This window comes from Lepidothrix coronata, unplaced genomic scaffold (genome assembly GCF_001604755.1).
Source record: "Lepidothrix coronata isolate B3197 unplaced genomic scaffold, Lepidothrix_coronata-1.0 Scaffold283, whole genome shotgun sequence".
Taxonomy (NCBI): domain Eukaryota; kingdom Metazoa; phylum Chordata; class Aves; order Passeriformes; family Pipridae; genus Lepidothrix; species Lepidothrix coronata.
In genome coordinates, this window is record NW_016690463.1 from 421,417 (window position 1) to 439,515 (window position 18,099).

Genomic DNA, 18,099 nt, shown 5'->3' on the forward strand with positions numbered 1-18,099 from the left:
GGGCTGAGCCTTGGCAAAGGGGAGGGAGGAGAAAACAGAGCATTGAAAAAAGTGAGGGGATGGTTGCAGGAGAAATGTGTATTGGTCTGTGGCCTCAGTACAACTCATGCTGGAGCATACTCCTTTCCCACCAAGGGGCTTTGCTTCCCAGGCACAGCTCCTGGCAGAGCCTTTGGCAGCACAGCTCTGTCTCCTGGGTGCTTGAAGAGGAGCACGGGGAACATCTAGTGGCCAGCTGGCCAGGGCTGTGCTGGGCATTGCCAGGGATGTGGTTACTTGAATCCAAAATAGAGTGGTGCATTTAAATGGATAAAGCAGCTTTAATCTGACATTTGCCATCTCTTCCTGGCTGTGTCTGTGTTCCTCTGCATCCCTCTGCAGAGCTGCTGTGACCAGGCTTCCTTCTGCCCTTCCTCATCCTCAGCAGCCTTCTCCACACCACCCATCCTTTGGCTGGGATATGATCTGGAGGAAGCTTCCAGCTCTGTGCCTTGCCCTGCTGCAGCCTGTCCTTTCCTGCTGCTTCTCTGTGGCTCTGCCAGGACAGTGCATGTAGTTGCACAGGGAACTAGAGAAAGCGATATCTGAGGAAGGGCAGCTGGGAACAGAGGGAAGAAGGGTGAAATCCTCAGGTTACACTCTCTGATCCTCACTGTATTTGCCTGAATCTGGGAAGGGAGATTAGCCAGGGCAAACTCCACAGAAATCTGTGATGGCCCCTTGTGAGATGTAAAAAAAAGAACTATGACCAGCACAAGGAGCTCCCTTCCCACAAATAGAAAGATCTCTGATTATCCTTATTTTTGATCACACCTCTGGCAGCCACAAATCCTCTTTGGACATATGTGTATCTCAGAGGAGGTGCCAAGGTGAACCTGCACCTGCTGAGCTACATGAGCAGGCGGCTGTGCAGAATTCCTGGGCGTTCTCAGACTGTGTCTGTGGCTGCACCCCACTTTCCTCCAGGCACAAACACATGCATCTCTTCCCTGTCTTGTCAGTTTAGTTTTCTTGCAGCAAGCAAACTCTCCTTGGGACAGCTGAATTTCCAGGAAGCCTGCCAGGGCGTAGCCCTCATCTCCATAAAAAGAAATGAAATGGGAAAAAAAGAAAGAGATTAGGTTCCCCCCAGAACGCCCCTCGTGCTCCTCTCCTCCTCCTCGGTGGGTTCGGTGCTCATTCAGCTTTCCAAGGGCTTTGGATGGGTTTGCTGGGTGGGGTTGATCCTCCCTGGCTCCAGAGATGCACTGTCTTTCTGTCTGTATTTCCCTCCCACCCTTCTGTGGTAAATAAGAGCCATGTGTTGCAATGTCAAGCAGTTCCTCTTTGTGAACTGGGATGACTCCAAACAGGGGATGGAGTAAGGCCCAAATAAGGGTTTTCATCTCAAAACTAAACATCTTGCTTCTGAGCTCACTTATAAGTAGTTGTGCCTCTCCTCTGCTGTCAGTGGGTTTTCACTCTTGTCTCGCTCTCCCCCAGCTCCTCCACCAGCGATCTCTCTGGCTATGAGCATGGCTATCTGAGGAGGAGTCCGGATCAGTACAGCTCCCGGGGCAGCATGGAGAGCTTGGACCACTCCTCCCCCGGCTACCACCCTTGTCACCTGTCCCCGGCCAAATCCACCAACAGCATCGACCAGCTCTCCCACCTGCACAGCAAGAGGGACTCTGCCTACAGCTCCTTCTCCACCAACTCCAGCATCCCCGAGTATCCCGCCGCTCCATTCGGCAAGGAGCAGTGCTGCTCCCCGGACAGCGCGCAGTGCCGGGCCGGGCTGCAGGAGGGCCTGAGGCAGGCGGACATCAGGTACGTGCGGACGGTGTACGACGCCCAGCAGCGCGTCTCCGAGGAGTACGAGGTGAAGCCCTCCCTGCTCCCGAGCGGCGATGCCCGGGCCTCGCTGGATGGCCGCGGCCATGCCAGGCTGCTCGGCTTGGGCCGGCACGGCGCAGCTCCCTCCTGGGCCCAGCCCGACAGCAAGAGCCAGCCCCCCAGGGGACCCCCCTTGCCTCCCGCTCGCAGCGACAGCTACGCGGCCATCAGGCACCACGAGAGGCCCGGCTCGGGCGCCGGCCTGGACCTGAGCAAGCCTGGCCGGACCCAGCCTAAAGGGGCCTGGACGCCGCTGATCAGCTCCCTGTCCCAGGGCCCGCTGCTGAAACCCCCCTTCGGAGATGGGCATCTGCACACCGTGGTGGAGAAGAGCCCGGAGAGCAGCCCCACCATGAAGCCCAAGCAGAGCTATTCCCAGGCAGCCCAGCCGGGGCAGCCCCTGCTGCCCACTGGTGTCTACGCCGTGCCCTCCCCAGAGCCGCACTATGCCCAGGTGCCCCAGCCTTCTGCGGGCAATCCCGGGACCCTTTACCCAGCTCTGGCCAAAGAAAGCGGGTACTCTCCATCCCTCCCAGTCTCTTACGACAAGGCCGCAGCCAGCGGCACCCTGGGCTTTGATGAGAATGGGAACCAAAGCGCTACAAACAGATCGACCGTCTTCTACCAGCCCCCTGCAGCTGAGAGAAAGCTGGAAGCCAAACTTGTCCAGCAGAAACCTCCCAGTGCAGCAGGCCCGGAGCTCTCCCTGGCCATGTCAAGGAAGGAGGAGCTGTTACCCCTTTACAAGGCAGCACAAAGCCACCGTGAGACCCCAGGTACCACCCAGGCCTCCAAACCCATTTTCCAGGCTCCACAACCCCAGCTGAGGGATGCTAGTGAGAGAAAATCCCATTACCAGCCCAAAGAGGACTGGACACCTGGATCCCAGGAGAACAAAAATGGCAACGGGCAGTTAAACGAGAGAGAAGCTACTACTCACCACCAGTGGGGTCATGGCAAGGCCAAACAGTACGGCTTCTCCTCCCTGCAGAACATCCCAGAGAGCTCCAGGAGGCAAAGCAGCTCCGAGTTAAGAGACATGCAAGCAGGCGAGTGTTATTCCAGCACCAAACTGTCCTTCCTGAACAGCAGCAGCAAAGAGGAGAAGGATCACAGGGGACAGGGCTACAGACAGTGGAGCGATGTGGACCCACAGGCCTTCACGAGGCAGGAGGAGGAGGATGTGAGTGTGACTCTGTTCCATGCTGCCGAGCCAAAGTGCAAAGAGCCTCCTTCTCCACAGCACCCAAAGACCTCAGATTTCGGGAGGAGCCGGCTCAGCTCCAGCAGCACCCAAAGCTTTCCCTATGGCAAACCAGAGGCTGGCAAGCCCCGCTGCTCGGTGCTGGAGAAGGTCAGCAAGTTTGAGCAGCGGGAGCAGAGCACCCCCCGGCCCCAGAGTGCTGGCGTTCCCAGCTTCGGCCAGCACTACGGGCCGAGCAGGACGAGCCAGCCCTCCGGCACGAGGGGCTCCCTGCTCAGCCCAGAGGACGTGCGGAGCAAGATGCCCACGGAGCTGGCCAGGGGCTCCAGCCCCTCCATCAGGAACGGGAAGCTGGACGAGGCTGACTGGCACCCCGTAGAGCTGCAGATGGCGGCTTCGGTGAAGCAGGCGAGACCTGGTGACTACTACGGCCTGTGTCCTGAGAGTGAGGGGCAAGGAAGGGCGGCTCAGCTGCCACGGAGTAAAAGCTCGTTCCAGCTGGCAGGGGAGCCTGAGAAGGACATCCTCTGGAAGGACAACATCCAGGACACCCACGGGTCGCAGCTGGACACGCCATTTAACAGGGCCTACAGGAACAGCATTAAGGACGCTCAGTCCAGGGTGCTGAGGGCCACCTCGTTCCGTCGCATCAGCCCCCCGTTCGGGAGCACTCCCAAGAGGATGCCCCAGCGTCCTGCCTCGGCCCACGTGGGCTTGAGGAGCACGGCGCCGTCTCCGCACACGCCCAAGGAGAGGCACAGCATCACGCCCACGGAAGACGGCCTCTCCGCCCTGGACTACGCCAGGACGCAGCACGTGCTGCGCATCGGGGGCCGCAGGCGGCTGACGGCGGAGCAGAAGAAGCGCTCCTACTCGGAGCCGGAGAAGATGAACGAGGTGGGCATCTCGGATGGGGAGCCGTCGCCCTTCTCCTTCCAGAAGAAGAGCATCCATTTTGTCTTCCCGGAGAACACGGTGGCTGACCGGCGGAAGATCTTCGAGAGGGACGGCAAGGCTTCCTCCACAGCCAGCCTGTCCAAGCCCGAGCTCAAGCAGCTCCAGCAGAGCGCCCTCGCTGACTACATCGAGCGGAAAACAGGGAGGCGGCCGTCCTCACAGGACGTGGGGCTGCTGAGGGAGCGCTCCCACAGCTCCTACCTGCAGGTGGGGGGCACGGACAGCCAGAGCCTTTCCTCTGCCTCCAGCATGAATTCCCTGCAGGACCAGAACCTTTACCGACGGAGAGAGTCCCTAGAGCGGATATCCAGGACGGGACGGATGTCTTCTACCCTTCCACCTGGGCTGGTGGACTACTTGGACACGAGTGGAGATGAGAAGGCGGGGCGCCAGGACAGCTCGGGCACAAGCCGGCCAAAAGCAGAGAGGTGCCGGGATTACAGAGCCAGGACGGAGCTCACCAAAGGCACACAGACAGACCCACTGGGTGTGCAGGGCCAGCCTCACTACAGGAACCAGGAACAGGTCTTTGAAACGCCCTCCACCGCCAGGAAATCGGGGAAATCGGTGTCTGTGGAAGACCTGCTCGATAGGTACGACAATCAGCCGGTCCCTGTGCACGTGCGTTCCAGATCGTCTCCCACGGCGGACAAGAAACACCAGGTATGTGGGAACGGGGTCATGTGCACCCACAAGCAGGGCTCTTGCATCCAGGGAATGGGGGAGGTGTCAGAGAACAGGCTGGTGTTCAGTCATGGCAATTACTCTATTGATTGGAGCAAGGTTCAGTGCCTGCTGAGATAGACACAACTTCCTGCACTTAAATTAAAAGCTTGCTGGTGGAGTTCAGCTTTCTCCCTGCTGGGGCTGTTTCAGGGATGGCAGGGATGCTGGGATTTCAGTGCATATGCTGGTAGTGTGCACGTGTCCTTGCTGCTCTGGATATTCCACCAGGACATCCCTGTCCTTACCTGCCAGCAGCACTGGAGAAGCACTGAGCACCTTTCTGGTGGGTTGTCCCATTAAGGTGGTGATTCACTGTTGCTGCTGTCCTGCCTCAGCCTGTTTTCCTGGTGCAAAGCAGAGAGGAATAAAGTCTGCTTGGAATTGCCTTGGCTCCCGCTGTGCCTGACAGTGCTGGGAAGTGCTGGGCAGAGGCACTGCCAAATAACCATTATGTTTTGCCTCCAGCCCTGGAGGGAAACATCACAGAGAAAACTCAGCAGAGACTCTGGCTGCTCCATGTCCCCTGCTTGGTGATTGGGAACATTGCACTGATGTCACAAATGGGGAATTTGACTGACTCTGAGGATGGTAAACAGTAGAACCAACTGAATTCTTAAAGAACAACTGCCCAGACCAGCTCTTGAGCTGAAATCTGTTCAGACCTATTTAGGGAGCTGCAACTGCTCGAGCCACATGGATTTGCAGCAGTGGTGGGTCTGCTGCCCCATCCCTGTTTCCATGCCAAGCTCCATTCATCACAAACAGGGATGCAAACTACCAAAATGTGTGGACAGGCTCCTTGCTCCAAATAGGCTGAGTGTTTGGAGAGGCTTACATATTTACAGGGCAGCTGAGATCCAGGACATCTCCTTCTGCTCTTGCACTTGCTCCTGGCCCAGAACAGATTCTCCAGGTGCAGCGAAGTGATCCTGAGTCAAGTGACACGGAGGAGGCCCTGGGCAGCACCTCACAAACAGGCCCAACCCTCCCAAACTCCCCGTGTGCTCCATTCTCCACGTCCTCCCTCGGCAGCCCTCAGCTCCCACGCCACGTCTTTAAATAGAGGGAGTTAAAAAAGCAGCTTGTGAATATCAAGTGACCGGAATGCACTTCCAGAACCACTCCTGTCTCATCCCACCATCGGTATTTTTCCACCCCAGCCAGGCGTCAGGCTCATCTCTGTGCCATTTTGTCACACTTGCCTTGCATTCAGTAAGGGTCCAGAACGAGTTAAGCTGAAGGCCAAGCTGTGACCCTTCCTTTGCCTCCCAGAACAGTCAGAGCAGCAACAAAACCAGACATCCAGAGAAAGAAAAATCACCAAAATGTACTTGCCAGTGACAGGCTGGACAACAAACAGCCTCAGTTCATTTTTCCCCAGGTCACTCTCTCAGGGCAGTTCTTGAGATCTTTATTTCCCCCTTTTGGCTCATTTTTAATCGTTCATATGTTCAGCAGCCAAACCAGAGGTTCTGCCTGTTGGAAACCAACTTGAGGAAGAGGGTGAACAGCCCTGCAGACCTGTTCACAGGGTCTTAGTTCAAGTACAGAAGAAGGGAAAGCCCTTACTGCTGTTTTCCAGAGGGATTTAGCTGTATCCGCTTCTGGAATGAGGATTTAGTCCCACAGGCAGCAAGGCACTTGTGAAAACCCTGCTCTTAGATTTGTCTTCCAACATACACACCAATCCATAGGGTCTGTTTGAAAGGGAAGTATATGTTTAAGTGGGTTTTTTTCATTAGTTTTCTTTCTGATCCATCTCCAGTGCAAAACCACACCTATAAGCATGGGGGACAAAGCCAAACCAACAGGGGGATTTTTATTTATTTATTTATTTATTTGTGGTCTTTTCAGATTTTTTGTGGGAAGTGTTTATTTCCAGCTTAGCAGCAGACTTCTCTGCCTCACTGTACGTTTTTGAGGGCCTTGTGTACAGTGCTAAATGTTCCTTTCAAGCTGCCTACAAATCACGTTGCACTGTCACTGCAGGAATTTGTTTAGAGATAGGAAGGAATGGATAGCCATGGGGAATGACTTGCTCTCAGGCTTCAGAAAGCATTCTCATCAGTGTTTTGGTATTTTGTTTGCTTTCTGCTCGCTGTTAACGCTGTCTTTGTACTCCAGGAGCTGCTGAGAAGGGAGAGCAGTGAATTCGGCCCCATGGTGAGGGATCCCTTCTACGTGGTCAGCGCAGGAGCCAGGTAGGAGTGTGTCCATGTCCCCTCTGCCCCTGCAGGATCAGCTCTGGCCATCCAGCAGTTGTCACGGATTGTCTCACGCCAAACTAGGGAAAACACCTGCACAGACACAGCTCTGGGCGTGCTGTGCCCAGCACACTTAGGAGGAGTTGCTGTGAGCTTTGTTTTCACTACAGACATTCATTTACTATCAAGTTCTCCTCATCTGATCTGGGCCACATTTCTGCAGCAAATTTCCAGTTCCATAACTTCCAAAATGTGTTTTATTTGCTGCTGGAACTCACATCCACATGCCATCATAAGTGAAGGGTCCTGAAGGAAAAAATACCTTGATGGTTTTCTCCAGCTACCTCCCCAAAAGCAAGGGAACATTTGCAGGGATTAAAACCAGGAGATTTCCCCCATCTTCCTGAAGTGGGAGCTGGCCTTTAGGCTGCTTCCCTCCATGCAGGCAGGATGTTTTGCTCAGCAACAGGGGGAGAGAGAAATGCTTTTAAAAATAGAAAAGTGTAATCACAAAACTCATAGTCTTAGGACTTACGTAACTCTCCACTTAGCCGTGGATTGTTTTGAGGTTAACTAGAACTGAAGTTGATCGTTGCTGTATTTACATTTAAATAATAAATAGATGTTTGCCCTAAGCCCTGAGTGCCCAAACAACCAACTCCCATTACAGTAAAAACCATCAAGAGGGACTGAAAGAATTGTTCACAAAGGAGCTCTGTTCCTCACAAACTTGCAGTGAAATGCCAGCCTGCTCTGTGCTCACAGTGGGAGTTAACACTGCCCTCTCCAAAGGTTTCTCCACACAGCTCTGGGGCACGCAGTGACAGCTCCAAGCAGAGGAAGGCTCCTACTCTGGCCGGGTCTTACTTCTGGCCATTTTTGCCCCTAAGAAGACATAATGTTGTTTTAAAGGGACCCAATCTACCTTCAGGCACACCCTTTTAGGTTTATTTAAAACATGCCCACTTGCTGTGATTTGGAATAACTTTTTTCCATGTTTTTTCCTAAGACAACAGTGCAGCTGTTTCAGTTGCTCCTGCCTCCCTGTTTTTCCTGCAGATGGCATTTCATCCTGCTGCTCCATCACTACTTGCAGCTTCCTTTTATTTCTTTCTTTCCCCAACCTATTTTCCAAGTAATGGGATTGAACACCCAGACTGAAAACAAGTTTATTGGGGCACAAAATGCAGGTTTCTCATTTTCCTGCTTCACTGCACAAAGATTATTGGTTATTAGCAGTTTTGTGGCGTTTCTGCTGCGCAGGCATCCCTCATGCTTCGCAAGCACTTTTCTGCTGGGAGACGGGAGTTGCTTTCCCTTCTTGCTCAGAATTGGATTTCCCAGAAGAAAAACTGAGGATAGGAGAAGCGTTCTCCATTCAGGGAGGCAACACCAGGCAGTACAGGTTATGTTTCTCGGTTTCCTTGGGACACAGCTGCCTAATGTGCTGCTGAGGAGATGGGACCACCCCTCCCACAGCTCTTGCTGGAGGAGGAAGAAAACTTGTCAGATGATGAAGTTAGGAAAAAACCTTGGTCAGCAATCACATGGTCCAGTCACATGTGCTCTCCCACTGCTCCCCAGGTGCCACACAATATTGGGAACGGGTGTTGCTCCATCAGTTTTAGACTCCACAGTTGCTTCCACAGTAGGAGAGATCTTTCAATTAGAGAATTGCCATCTGGTGTTCCTGAGGAACACTGAGCATCTGAAATGAATACACACTGCTACTGTCCAGGAACCACAGACAATACCAAGAGCAGCCTGTCTGGGAAGTTTCCCCAGCCCCAGGCACAGGCTGCCAAATTCTATTCTCAGTCACACCAGAATAAAGCCGGAACAACCCACGTTTTTGACAGAGTTACTCTTAATTTGTACCAGTATATCTGGGAACAAATCTGGGGCCCAAGTCTCCAGCATCACAGATTGGCAGTGTTGGGAGTGTTTGAACAATGCATCTCAAGAACAGAAAACATATTGGCAGTAGAGCTTTATTGTGTTTTATTGGTTTATGGTACAGCCTCATGTTTTCAGGCCATCTTTTCTCGCATCTGCTGGTGTCATTATTACTGCTCGGTTTGTTTTCCAGCTAAACAGCCATACAGGCAAGTAGGTTTGGCTCTGGATTCCGAGCAGGATCCTCACTCCAAAGGCTAGACACTGTTTCTCAGACTCACCTGAGAATATCCTAAAAGACCTGGAAGGAATAACTCACCCCACTGGCTTTGCAGCCTTAACATCCGCTCGCAGATGGAATGTGTTGGCTCTGGGGTTCGTCACACCTGCCTGTCTGAGGGAGCTCTGTTTTCTTACAGGGTTCCAAGGCTGTAGGAGCTTTTTTTAATTTTCTCTGGAGTCAAAATAGTGCATTTTTTGGCCTCGCCTTGTTCTTGGAGACAGTTGAATCATTTTAATGGCACTTTTCCAACAGGAGCCGGATAACATTATGGGAATTTTTGGCTCATAGAGCTTAGAATTACCAGCAATTGAGAATGAGGTTTGATGGTAGATAATGTCAAATAATCTGTTTTACAGAAGTTACTACTAAACCCATCTGTAACAAACCAAATTGAAACCAAGGCTGGAAAGGAAGCCAGGCATTAGGTTTTCCTAAATTTTTTTTCCATTGAGTTATTGTTGTGATACCTGCTCCACATGTGTGTATTGTAGCACACACTGAGAATGATGGGAGATGGTGAGTGGAAATGGATCCAGCTCAGGATTTGACTTCCAGTTTCATAGCACAGCTGCACCTCACCTCGACCAGCAGGCACAGACACTGGCCTCTGGTAGGGTTGATAATTGATTCATTAAGGAGGTGCACAAGAGCTTTTCCTGCTCATTGATTAATTGTTAATCTTACCATGGTCTGTCTCTTGGTGTTTAGGTCTTTCAGCAAGAAAGAAAGAAGCCTCTCAGAGAGACTGGCATTCACCAGTTACTATCCCCACCCTCCCCGCAGCAGCGACGTTGTCGCTGGGTCCACCACGCTGACAGAGAACCACAAGCTCTCAGAACTTTCCAGGCCAGATAGCAGGACTTCTGCATTTTTCCCAGCCCCAACAGAGGCAAGGAGTCACTATCCTGAGCAAAAGCAAGGCTTTAAACCCTTGTTCCTTAACCTTACTCCTTCTGGATCTGGCCAGCCCTCCCCCAACACACCCACCCAGGCTCCCTCAGACTTCCAGAGCAAAGGCGAGGGTCAGGCTGTGAGACAGCACCATGCCAAAAGAGAGGCTCTTCCCCCTGAGGGCAATGGGAATCTCCAGCCACAACCCCTGGATGCTGTGCAGGATAGATCCCCAGAGACTCCCACTGAAGAAATGGCGTGGAGAAGGAAGGCTGGGCTGCTCCACAGATCCTTGCCCCCTAGAGCGGCGTGGGCTCCTCCGGTCAAGGACAACAGCTCTGCAAGGAGCATGCTGTCTCCCCCAGTGGCTGGGCCCAAGCTCTCCCAGAGGTGGCAGTCCCTGCCGACACAGAGCAGCACTTCTTCCGACCCGGAGACTCCTTCTCCCCAGGGGACCACCCAGCTGCGGATCTCGGAGTCGGGGCTGCAGCTCACGCCCCCGCCCTTGCTGCAGGACGAGGGGGACGATGAGGTGTTCGTCGCGCCTTCCCAGCCGCCCTTCTCCCCACCGCCACCGTCCCGTCCTCTTACCGAGCTCAGCTCTTGCACTTCTGCCAATGGCACAGGGGAATTCCCACCTCCCCCCCCAGCCGTGGCACTTGAGGGGAACAGGGCAGCTGGAGACAAATCCCCCCGGCTCCCAGAGGAGGCCAGTGTGAGGTAAGGGCAGGCTGGAACGCGGCGTCTGGGGCGGTGCAGGGCCATATACAGTAAGATATGTGGGGCTCAGACAGCTGGCAATGACCCTGCCTGCCATGAGACCCCCCAGCTGCCAGCTGGGTGGGGAGCGTGCTGTATGGGCACAGGGACAGACAGACTCACTGCCTGGATGCCAAGAGCATCATCAAACAGTGTGGCCAGGCCAGGGCACAAAGCTTGGTGGGCCACCGGCATGTCCACTGGCAGGTGGTCCCCTATAACCCCCAGGAAAGGGGGTTATGGAGGAGAAAGTCTCCTGATCTGGTTCTCCCTGCAGATTTCAGTGGGGTCGCTTCTGACTTGCTCCAGCATGAGGAGTTGGAATGGCTGCTGACTCCTTCCAGTAACTGGTTTTTGAGAGACAGCTGTGAAAATCCATGATGGGTTTATCCAAACAGTTAGAATCCCCCAGAATGCATTTTAGACCTGGCACAAAACAATGCTGTTATGAAACAGTGACCATCTGCCAAGGAGTGACAACACAAGTATGTCACAGTCATGCTGTATAGGGCAAATCTCCTGAAGGATGGGACTTTGGGCTAGGTACCCAGCTGGTTTAACTCAGCACAGCTTCACACTCCCAGGGAGCTGCTCTAATATCCATCCAGGAAGAATCTGGCCGGGGCTATAGCAGTGATTGGCTTTTCCAACATGACAAGGACAAATGGGTAGGGGCTGCTCAGGATGGCACTCCCAGGTAGGGGGACACAATGTCCCCCAGCTGTCAGCAGAAAACAAAGTGACATGTTACTCACTGGTTCTTTTTGTGTTGGAAAGACAATCCAGCAGTGTCCAGACTGGGGAGATGAAATGCTTCTGGTGCCAGGAGCTTCACACTGCATGCCCTTCTGTGTTGGAATGAGAAGTGAGACACAAAAATGAGAGAGAGGGAAAACTTATTTGTTGAAGGCCTTCACCATGTGTTCACAATGGTCTTGGGGTGTAGGTTTATCTTCACCTCATAGAATTTTTCTTTCCATAGCAGCTTCAAAAGCTTTCCCAAAGCCCCGGCTGAGAGGGAGATCACAGGGTTGGGCACCAGTATCGGTGAAAAGAACTGGCCCCTCTCACCAACTGCAAAGAGGACTAGCTCTCCATCTGCTGTGGACCGGCAGCACCAGTCACCTGCTGCTTCTGAAGGGCCTCAAAGCACTGATACACAGCCCATAACTCAGCCTGAAGGTGACCCCAGAGAGCCAGAGCTGGAAAACACCAGCCCAGACTCTGGGATGCTCAGCACAGCACCTCCAGTGAAGGCAAAGAAAAAGACCCTAGAGGATATTAAGTCAGAGGCTCTGGCAAAAGAAATTGTCCACAAAGACAAGTCTCTGGCAGATATCCTGGATCCAGATTCCAAAATGAAGACTACCATGGACTTAATGGAAGGGATTTTCCCCAGTGGAACCAGCTTGCTGAAGGAGAACAACATGAAGAGGAAGCTGTCGCAGAAGCAAGTCAGCAGGACGGCTGTCGGGGAAGACACGTAAGCACTGCGGGATCGGGATGAGGGCTGGCACAACTCCCTGCTCCCTCACTTTTAAGGCCAACCTGTGCCCAGTGTGTCTGCATTTCTGCAGGTGGGCTCTGGTGGAGAGCAAGTTCCGCAGTTCCCAGGCGCAGGGCCTGGCAGGGCAGTTCCAAATACCCTTTCTCATGAGCTGGGCTGTGTGGAAGGCAATGCTGAGCTTGGTAACAGGGGAGGAGATGAACCAGCCCTAGAGATGTTACTTGATTTTGCTCTCTGGACCTTTGCAAGCTGAAGCAATTCAGTCCAACGTGCAGGCACAGACACGAGAGTAAAATCCAGATGAAAATAATGACAGGCAGAAAGATAACGAGAGGCCAGATTTTGGAAGGAGGCTTGAGGGGACCTGCTTACTGCAAGGTCAGCCCAAGTCCTCCAGTGTGGGTTTTTTTAAGATAGAAGCTGCCAAGTGACAGCTGGAGAACCATCCAGGAATCAGTTGTGCTGCACCATGCCAGTTGAGATGGCCGGTCTGGCCACCTCCAGCCGAGCTGTGCTGACTGACCCCCAGCAAGGTAAAGCCTGTCCAGGGCTGTAACCAGTCACCTTTAAACCCAGGGGCTGTGCTGGGCTGTGACAGCAGCTGACACGCCCCCTCTGGTGGCAGGAATCCGCCTTGTCCCTGTGGGTAATAACACTGGGGAGGTACCAAACGGGCAGTGCTGGAAAACCGTGGATCTAGGCGCGGGGAAAAGTCAGGCTTGGACTGAACTCCTCCTTTTTCTTCACTGTGGTGTAGGAGAGAGGAAAAGGAAGCTCCTGTCACCCTGGTCACCTGTCCTGCTTATTACAGCGTTTCAGCACCCAAAGCAGAGCTGCTGAATAAAATCAAGGACTTGCCAGAAGAAGTAGGTGAGGAAGAGGAGCTGCTGGACATCAACGAGAAGAAGGTAAATTCAGCACACACCACCACTGGCTGCTTACATTCCTGAAATGACAATAAGCCCTACAGTGAAGTGCATTTCTATTTGGCAGCTTTTGGCAGCTCTCAAGTTGCGTGGGAGCGTTTAGGCCACCGGTGAAGCTTCATTAGAGTGACCCAAATGGAATGAAGAGAGTTGATCTGAGTACTCACTGCAAACTTGAGTACAAATCTTGCACCACCCCGAGGCAGGCCTGTCCCATGCCAAATGCTGGGTGTACAGGCTGTAAGGAGCAGTCCTAATCCTGCAGCAAAGAAGGAAAAAGGAGAGGTAAAACAACTTGAGCAAGGCCAGCTCAGTTTGAAACAGGAACAGAGTTTAGCTAGTGACTGCACTGTCTGAGGGCAGGAGGTTTTCCCCTAAGATTTTCCTCTTCAGTGAAGCCAGTTCACCCATTTCCCCTGCTGTCTGTACTTATTGCTTCCAAAGAAACATTGGTTTCTCTTTTTCCCCCACACTTCGTTTCTCTGACCCACTGAAAGCCACAGGGACCTTAGTGGTTCAACCTCCATGTGATGGCTTGGGAGGGAAGAAAGCAGGGCAGGAGGGGAGGAAACACTTTCCTCTCTCGTTGAGGCTACATTTCACTGAGGAATGGCCCCTCCATTTCTCGCTGGAGGCTTCTGTGTCCTGCCTTCCAGGGCTTTTGCAAGGCCTTCTAATTTGCCCCTGTGGTTGTCTCACATTAATTACCTGGTAATTACAGACATGCTGCCTAGCTCCCAAATCCCAAGGAGCCACAGGGATTGGCAGTGACTAAACAAGATGAAGATGCTGTAAGCATCTGACAGGCTTGCAAGTAGCTGTGAGCCTGCCATGGACAGCCAGGCCTCAAAGGTAACATTTGCATGGAAAACCAGAAATAGATGGGAGTGATTAGGCCCAGGCAGCACGATCTGCCTGGTGTGTTTGCTCATGGTCTGTGTGCAAGAACACTCTCACAAGGGTTACCTGAGAAGCAGCTCCTCTGCGAGGTCATGTGGCTAAACCAAGCTCATTTGCACTGCAAGCATGCAAAGGTTGGCTGGCATTGGGATTGCAGGAGAGTCACTGATTAACAAACACAAAAGTATTTTTTGCAGGCCCCTCCAACTCCCCCACCTTCCGAACAAAGGTACGACACTGCCAGCAGTCCCTGCCTCCTGCTTTGGAGGGCAAAGCTCCTGGAGCAGGGAGGAACAACATCACAGCCCCTGGGAAAGACAGGTGTTAGGCTTTGTCTCTGGGCACTGCTGAAGGGAGAATCCACAGAAAGGAGTTCCTTTTGATTTAGTACCACCTCTGCTGCCTCTGCCCCAGAACTACCTGCACCAATGGAGTGACTTACTGGTCATTCTGGGGAGCTGATGTTTATTTTAAGGGAATATTCCTCACCTTTTGTTCAGCCTCTGCGCGTGTGTGGCAGCTGAGAGCAGGCTGTAATGCAGCCACAGAACAAAGCACACCAAGTGTTCCATCTAGTGGTGCCTGGCCATACACTGCCGTGTGCTTCCCATTGCCAGCCCAGCCTTGGGACCCCACTGAGAGGCCACCGTGGGCATCAGGGCCAGCTCAGTGATCCTCCCTGCCTCACCAGTGTTTGAAGATCCTTCCCCCGCTGGAGCAGACTGCTCCTGCCTGCAGTGACACTCAGTTTGGATGGAAACAGGACTGTGAGACAGTATTTTCACAGCAGATTAACACACGGGTAATGGGGCCTCAGCAGTGCACAAGCTGGAGACAGTGAAAATCCTCTCCCCTTGTAGGAAGAGCTTTTCCTGCTCACAGTTCTGAGTAAATGGAAGCAAGAATTGCGAGCCCCAGGCCACAGACTTGCTTTTGCATATGTCTTTCCACTAAATCCTAACAGAAATTAGGATCCTGGGCACATGTGCAGCAGTGCTGTTCGTGGAGTAACCGAAGCCCGGGGGCCTCCTTTTCTTTGGCAGGGAAATAGTTGCCAGCATTTTTCTTACAATGGGTTTGTGCTCTCTGTGTCTTTGCTTAGACACTGAGTAAACTTAGAGCATCACTGGTGTAAACTCTTCGTTGATGTCTCTGTGTGGGAGGCAGTTGTTTTGTACAGTTCAAGACGTTTCAGGCTGGGGCAGGGAGTGGGGAACATGCCGGAGATGTGGCTGCAGCTCTTTTCACTTGAAGGTTTTAAAGAACATACATCTCTCAGCTGTAGGTAGCTGGGTATCAGAACATGGTACACCAAATCTGAGATCTCTGCTGTAAATGTTTATGGAGCACATACACGTTCACACAATCTAGTCAGCTACCTGGATTAAGTCCTAGATGAGGAATTCCAGTGTTCTCTCCGTTTCCTCCTTAATATCTTCTTTGTCAGCTGTTGCTGACATGACCCTGCTCCTCAGGAACCACAGCCATATCCTCCTGTTGTCGTCATCCGTGTGGTCAGGGTGATGGTAGCAATGTGTTTCCCCTCTGACAGGCTGAGCTCATCGGGAGCTTGACCCACAAGCTGGAAGTCCTGAAGGAAGCCAAGGAGGGCCTGCTTGCAGACATTAAGATGAATAACGCCCTCGGAGAGGAGGTGGAGCTGTTGATCAGCACGCTGTGCAAACCCAACGAGTTTGACAAGTACAAGATGTTCATTGGCGATCTGGATAAGGTGGTGAACCTCTTGCTCTCCCTCTCGGGACGCCTGGCCCGTGTGGAGAACGTTCTGAGTAGTCTGGGGGAAAATGCCAACAGTGAGGAGCGGGTACGTATCCGTGGTGTCTGGCCTTACTGGGATGTGGGGCAGCAGCAGCCATCACAACAGCATACCTTACAAGGACTTCCAAGGGCTGCCAGGAAGGTAGCACAGGTGTCCTGGAGCTTATGGACAAGCAGTAGCAAATGCAGGGTTTGTCCCTGGGAACCTTGATCTCGGTCTGTATAAATGTCAGGGATCCTGTGGCTTTTGTCTCACTGCAGAAGGGCCATGCTGGGGACAGCCTGTCTGTGCCCCGTGGCCAGAGGAGAGCTTGGATGGTGCTGTGCCTCCTGGAATAACCCACTCAGTTAAAGCCACATTTTAACATTCTTTGGGTGGTTTTTGAAAAGGCAAAGCTGGGTTTTCCTGGTAGTTGTTGCTTTCAGGCAAGTTTTACTGACTTCCTTGGAGCACTTTCTGCCTCCCATTGACTAGAACATTCAGAGTCTGATTCAGTGGGATTCACATTCAATCCATAATGAAGGATTCATCCTCCTCTCCCAGGCTTTTGACTGCGTGTCTGGGAGCATGGCATCCAGCCGTGGAGGTGGTGCTGGGAGGAAGGAGGGGGGGGAGCAGGGATTTCGGTGCTGCTGGTGCTGAAGGGCTCTCTCTGGTGTGTGCAGAGCTCGCTGAACGAGAAGAGGAAGCTGCTGGCTGGCCAGCACGAAGACGCCCGGGAACTCAAGGAAAACCTTGACCGTCGGGAACGAGTGGTCTTGGAGATCCTGGGCAACTACCTCTCCGAGGAGCAGCTCCAGGATTACCAGCACTTTGTGAAGATGAAGTCTGCACTCCTCATCGAGCAGCGGGAGCTGGACGATAAAATCAAACTGGGCCAGGAGCAGCTCAAGTGCCTCATGGAAAGCCTCCCCACGGACTTCACACCCAGGGATGCAGCAGCAGCAGCTGCCCTGGCTGCAGCACTTGCTACCTCCGCGGGGGTCGGTGGTAAAACACCTCCAGCAGCCTCTTCCTCATGCTAACCTGTCCCAGGTGGACCTGGGACACAGTTCTGCTCCAGTCTGCTTAATCCAAGTACTTGGCAGATGGTTCTCTACAAAGACAATGAAAGGAGACAGGTTTAAAACAAGATTTTAATGAAGGAAAAAAAAAAAGCAATAATAAAGGTTTTGTTTTCCTTTCCTTCCACTTCTGCTTCCAGGAAAGTTATATCAATGTGGAGGGAAATCTCCTCCTGCCAGAGAGATGAGGAAGAGTCTGACAAGAATTAAACACATGACCTTTAATAAAACACATGACCTCCTCTCTTCCTGCCCTTTCCTGCTTACCTGGCACCTCATTAAATAATGAAGGATCTAAAAGAATGAAGCCTTAAAAATAAAACCAACCCATTTTACTGAACATTATTGATATTTATATTTTTTAAAGAACCAGACAGAATGTGTAAGTTTTTGTACATACTCTAATCAGTTACTTGATTCTACTTTGTTCTGTACGTAGAAAAAGACATTTAATTTTGTATTTTGTGAAGACCTTAACAAAAAGAGGGAACCCCAAAGATAGTCATGCAGTAGCTTGGAACATCTCATCGTGGTTTTGTTGCTATTGTTGTGGTTGTTTTTTAATATAATAAAGGGCTACCAGAAGCAGCTTCACCATGTTTCAACACATGCTAAATATACCATTAAGTGGCCTTGTGAAGGAGATTTTGGCCAGGAAAATACAATCTTTCCTCTTCTGGATCTTGTGATCCTCTGAATCTGGAGTTTAAACATCTTTTATGGCAACCTTCATCTCAGGAGTCCAAGTTAGCCAGAAGTAAGGAACTCACTGCAGGAACAGGGAGGGAATTCTGTCTTTCTTTTGAATTATCACAACTGTGATCCGTGCTTCTGTTGCAGCCTGAAGGGTTTCCCTGAGATGTGTCAGGAATCTCTACTGACAGGATTTATAGGCCTGGTTTTGTGAGGGGATGATGTACATAGGACTTTTTTTTTTTCCATGCAGCAATACCTCGTTTGTCTGAACACACTTCATCGGGAATTATTTTACAAGCTACAAGAAGCATTAACTTGAAATCCAATACTCTCTTCCTGCCCACGGAAATGATGCACATGAAATGATGATGGTGCACCCAAGAGCTTGCTGTAAAGTACATTCCTTCTCAGTTTGAACATTGTTTAGGCTC

At 52.1% G+C, this 18,099-nt stretch overlaps 1 protein-coding gene across 2 annotated transcripts in view; it reads left to right on the plus strand.

Moving 5' to 3' along the window:
- SHROOM3 (shroom family member 3) overlaps positions 1-17,554 on the plus strand; it is a 102,937-nt gene extending 85,383 nt beyond the window's left edge. The window contains exons 5-11 of one of the 2 annotated variants that reach the window (XM_017836752.1): positions 1,483-4,699; positions 6,887-6,963; positions 9,854-10,756; positions 11,778-12,278; positions 13,060-13,210; positions 15,681-15,953; positions 16,574-17,554. In XM_017836752.1, coding sequence (XP_017692241.1) covers positions 1,483-4,699; positions 6,887-6,963; positions 9,854-10,756; positions 11,778-12,278; positions 13,060-13,210; positions 15,681-15,953; positions 16,574-16,933 — 5,482 coding nt within the window. In that variant the 3' untranslated portion in view covers positions 16,934-17,554. The remainder of the gene's footprint in view (positions 1-1,482; positions 4,700-6,886; positions 6,964-9,853; positions 10,757-11,777; positions 12,279-13,059; positions 13,211-15,680; positions 15,954-16,573) is intronic. The other variant, XM_017836753.1, reaches the window with a different exon arrangement.
- The last annotated feature ends 545 nt before the right edge of the window (positions 17,555-18,099 follow it).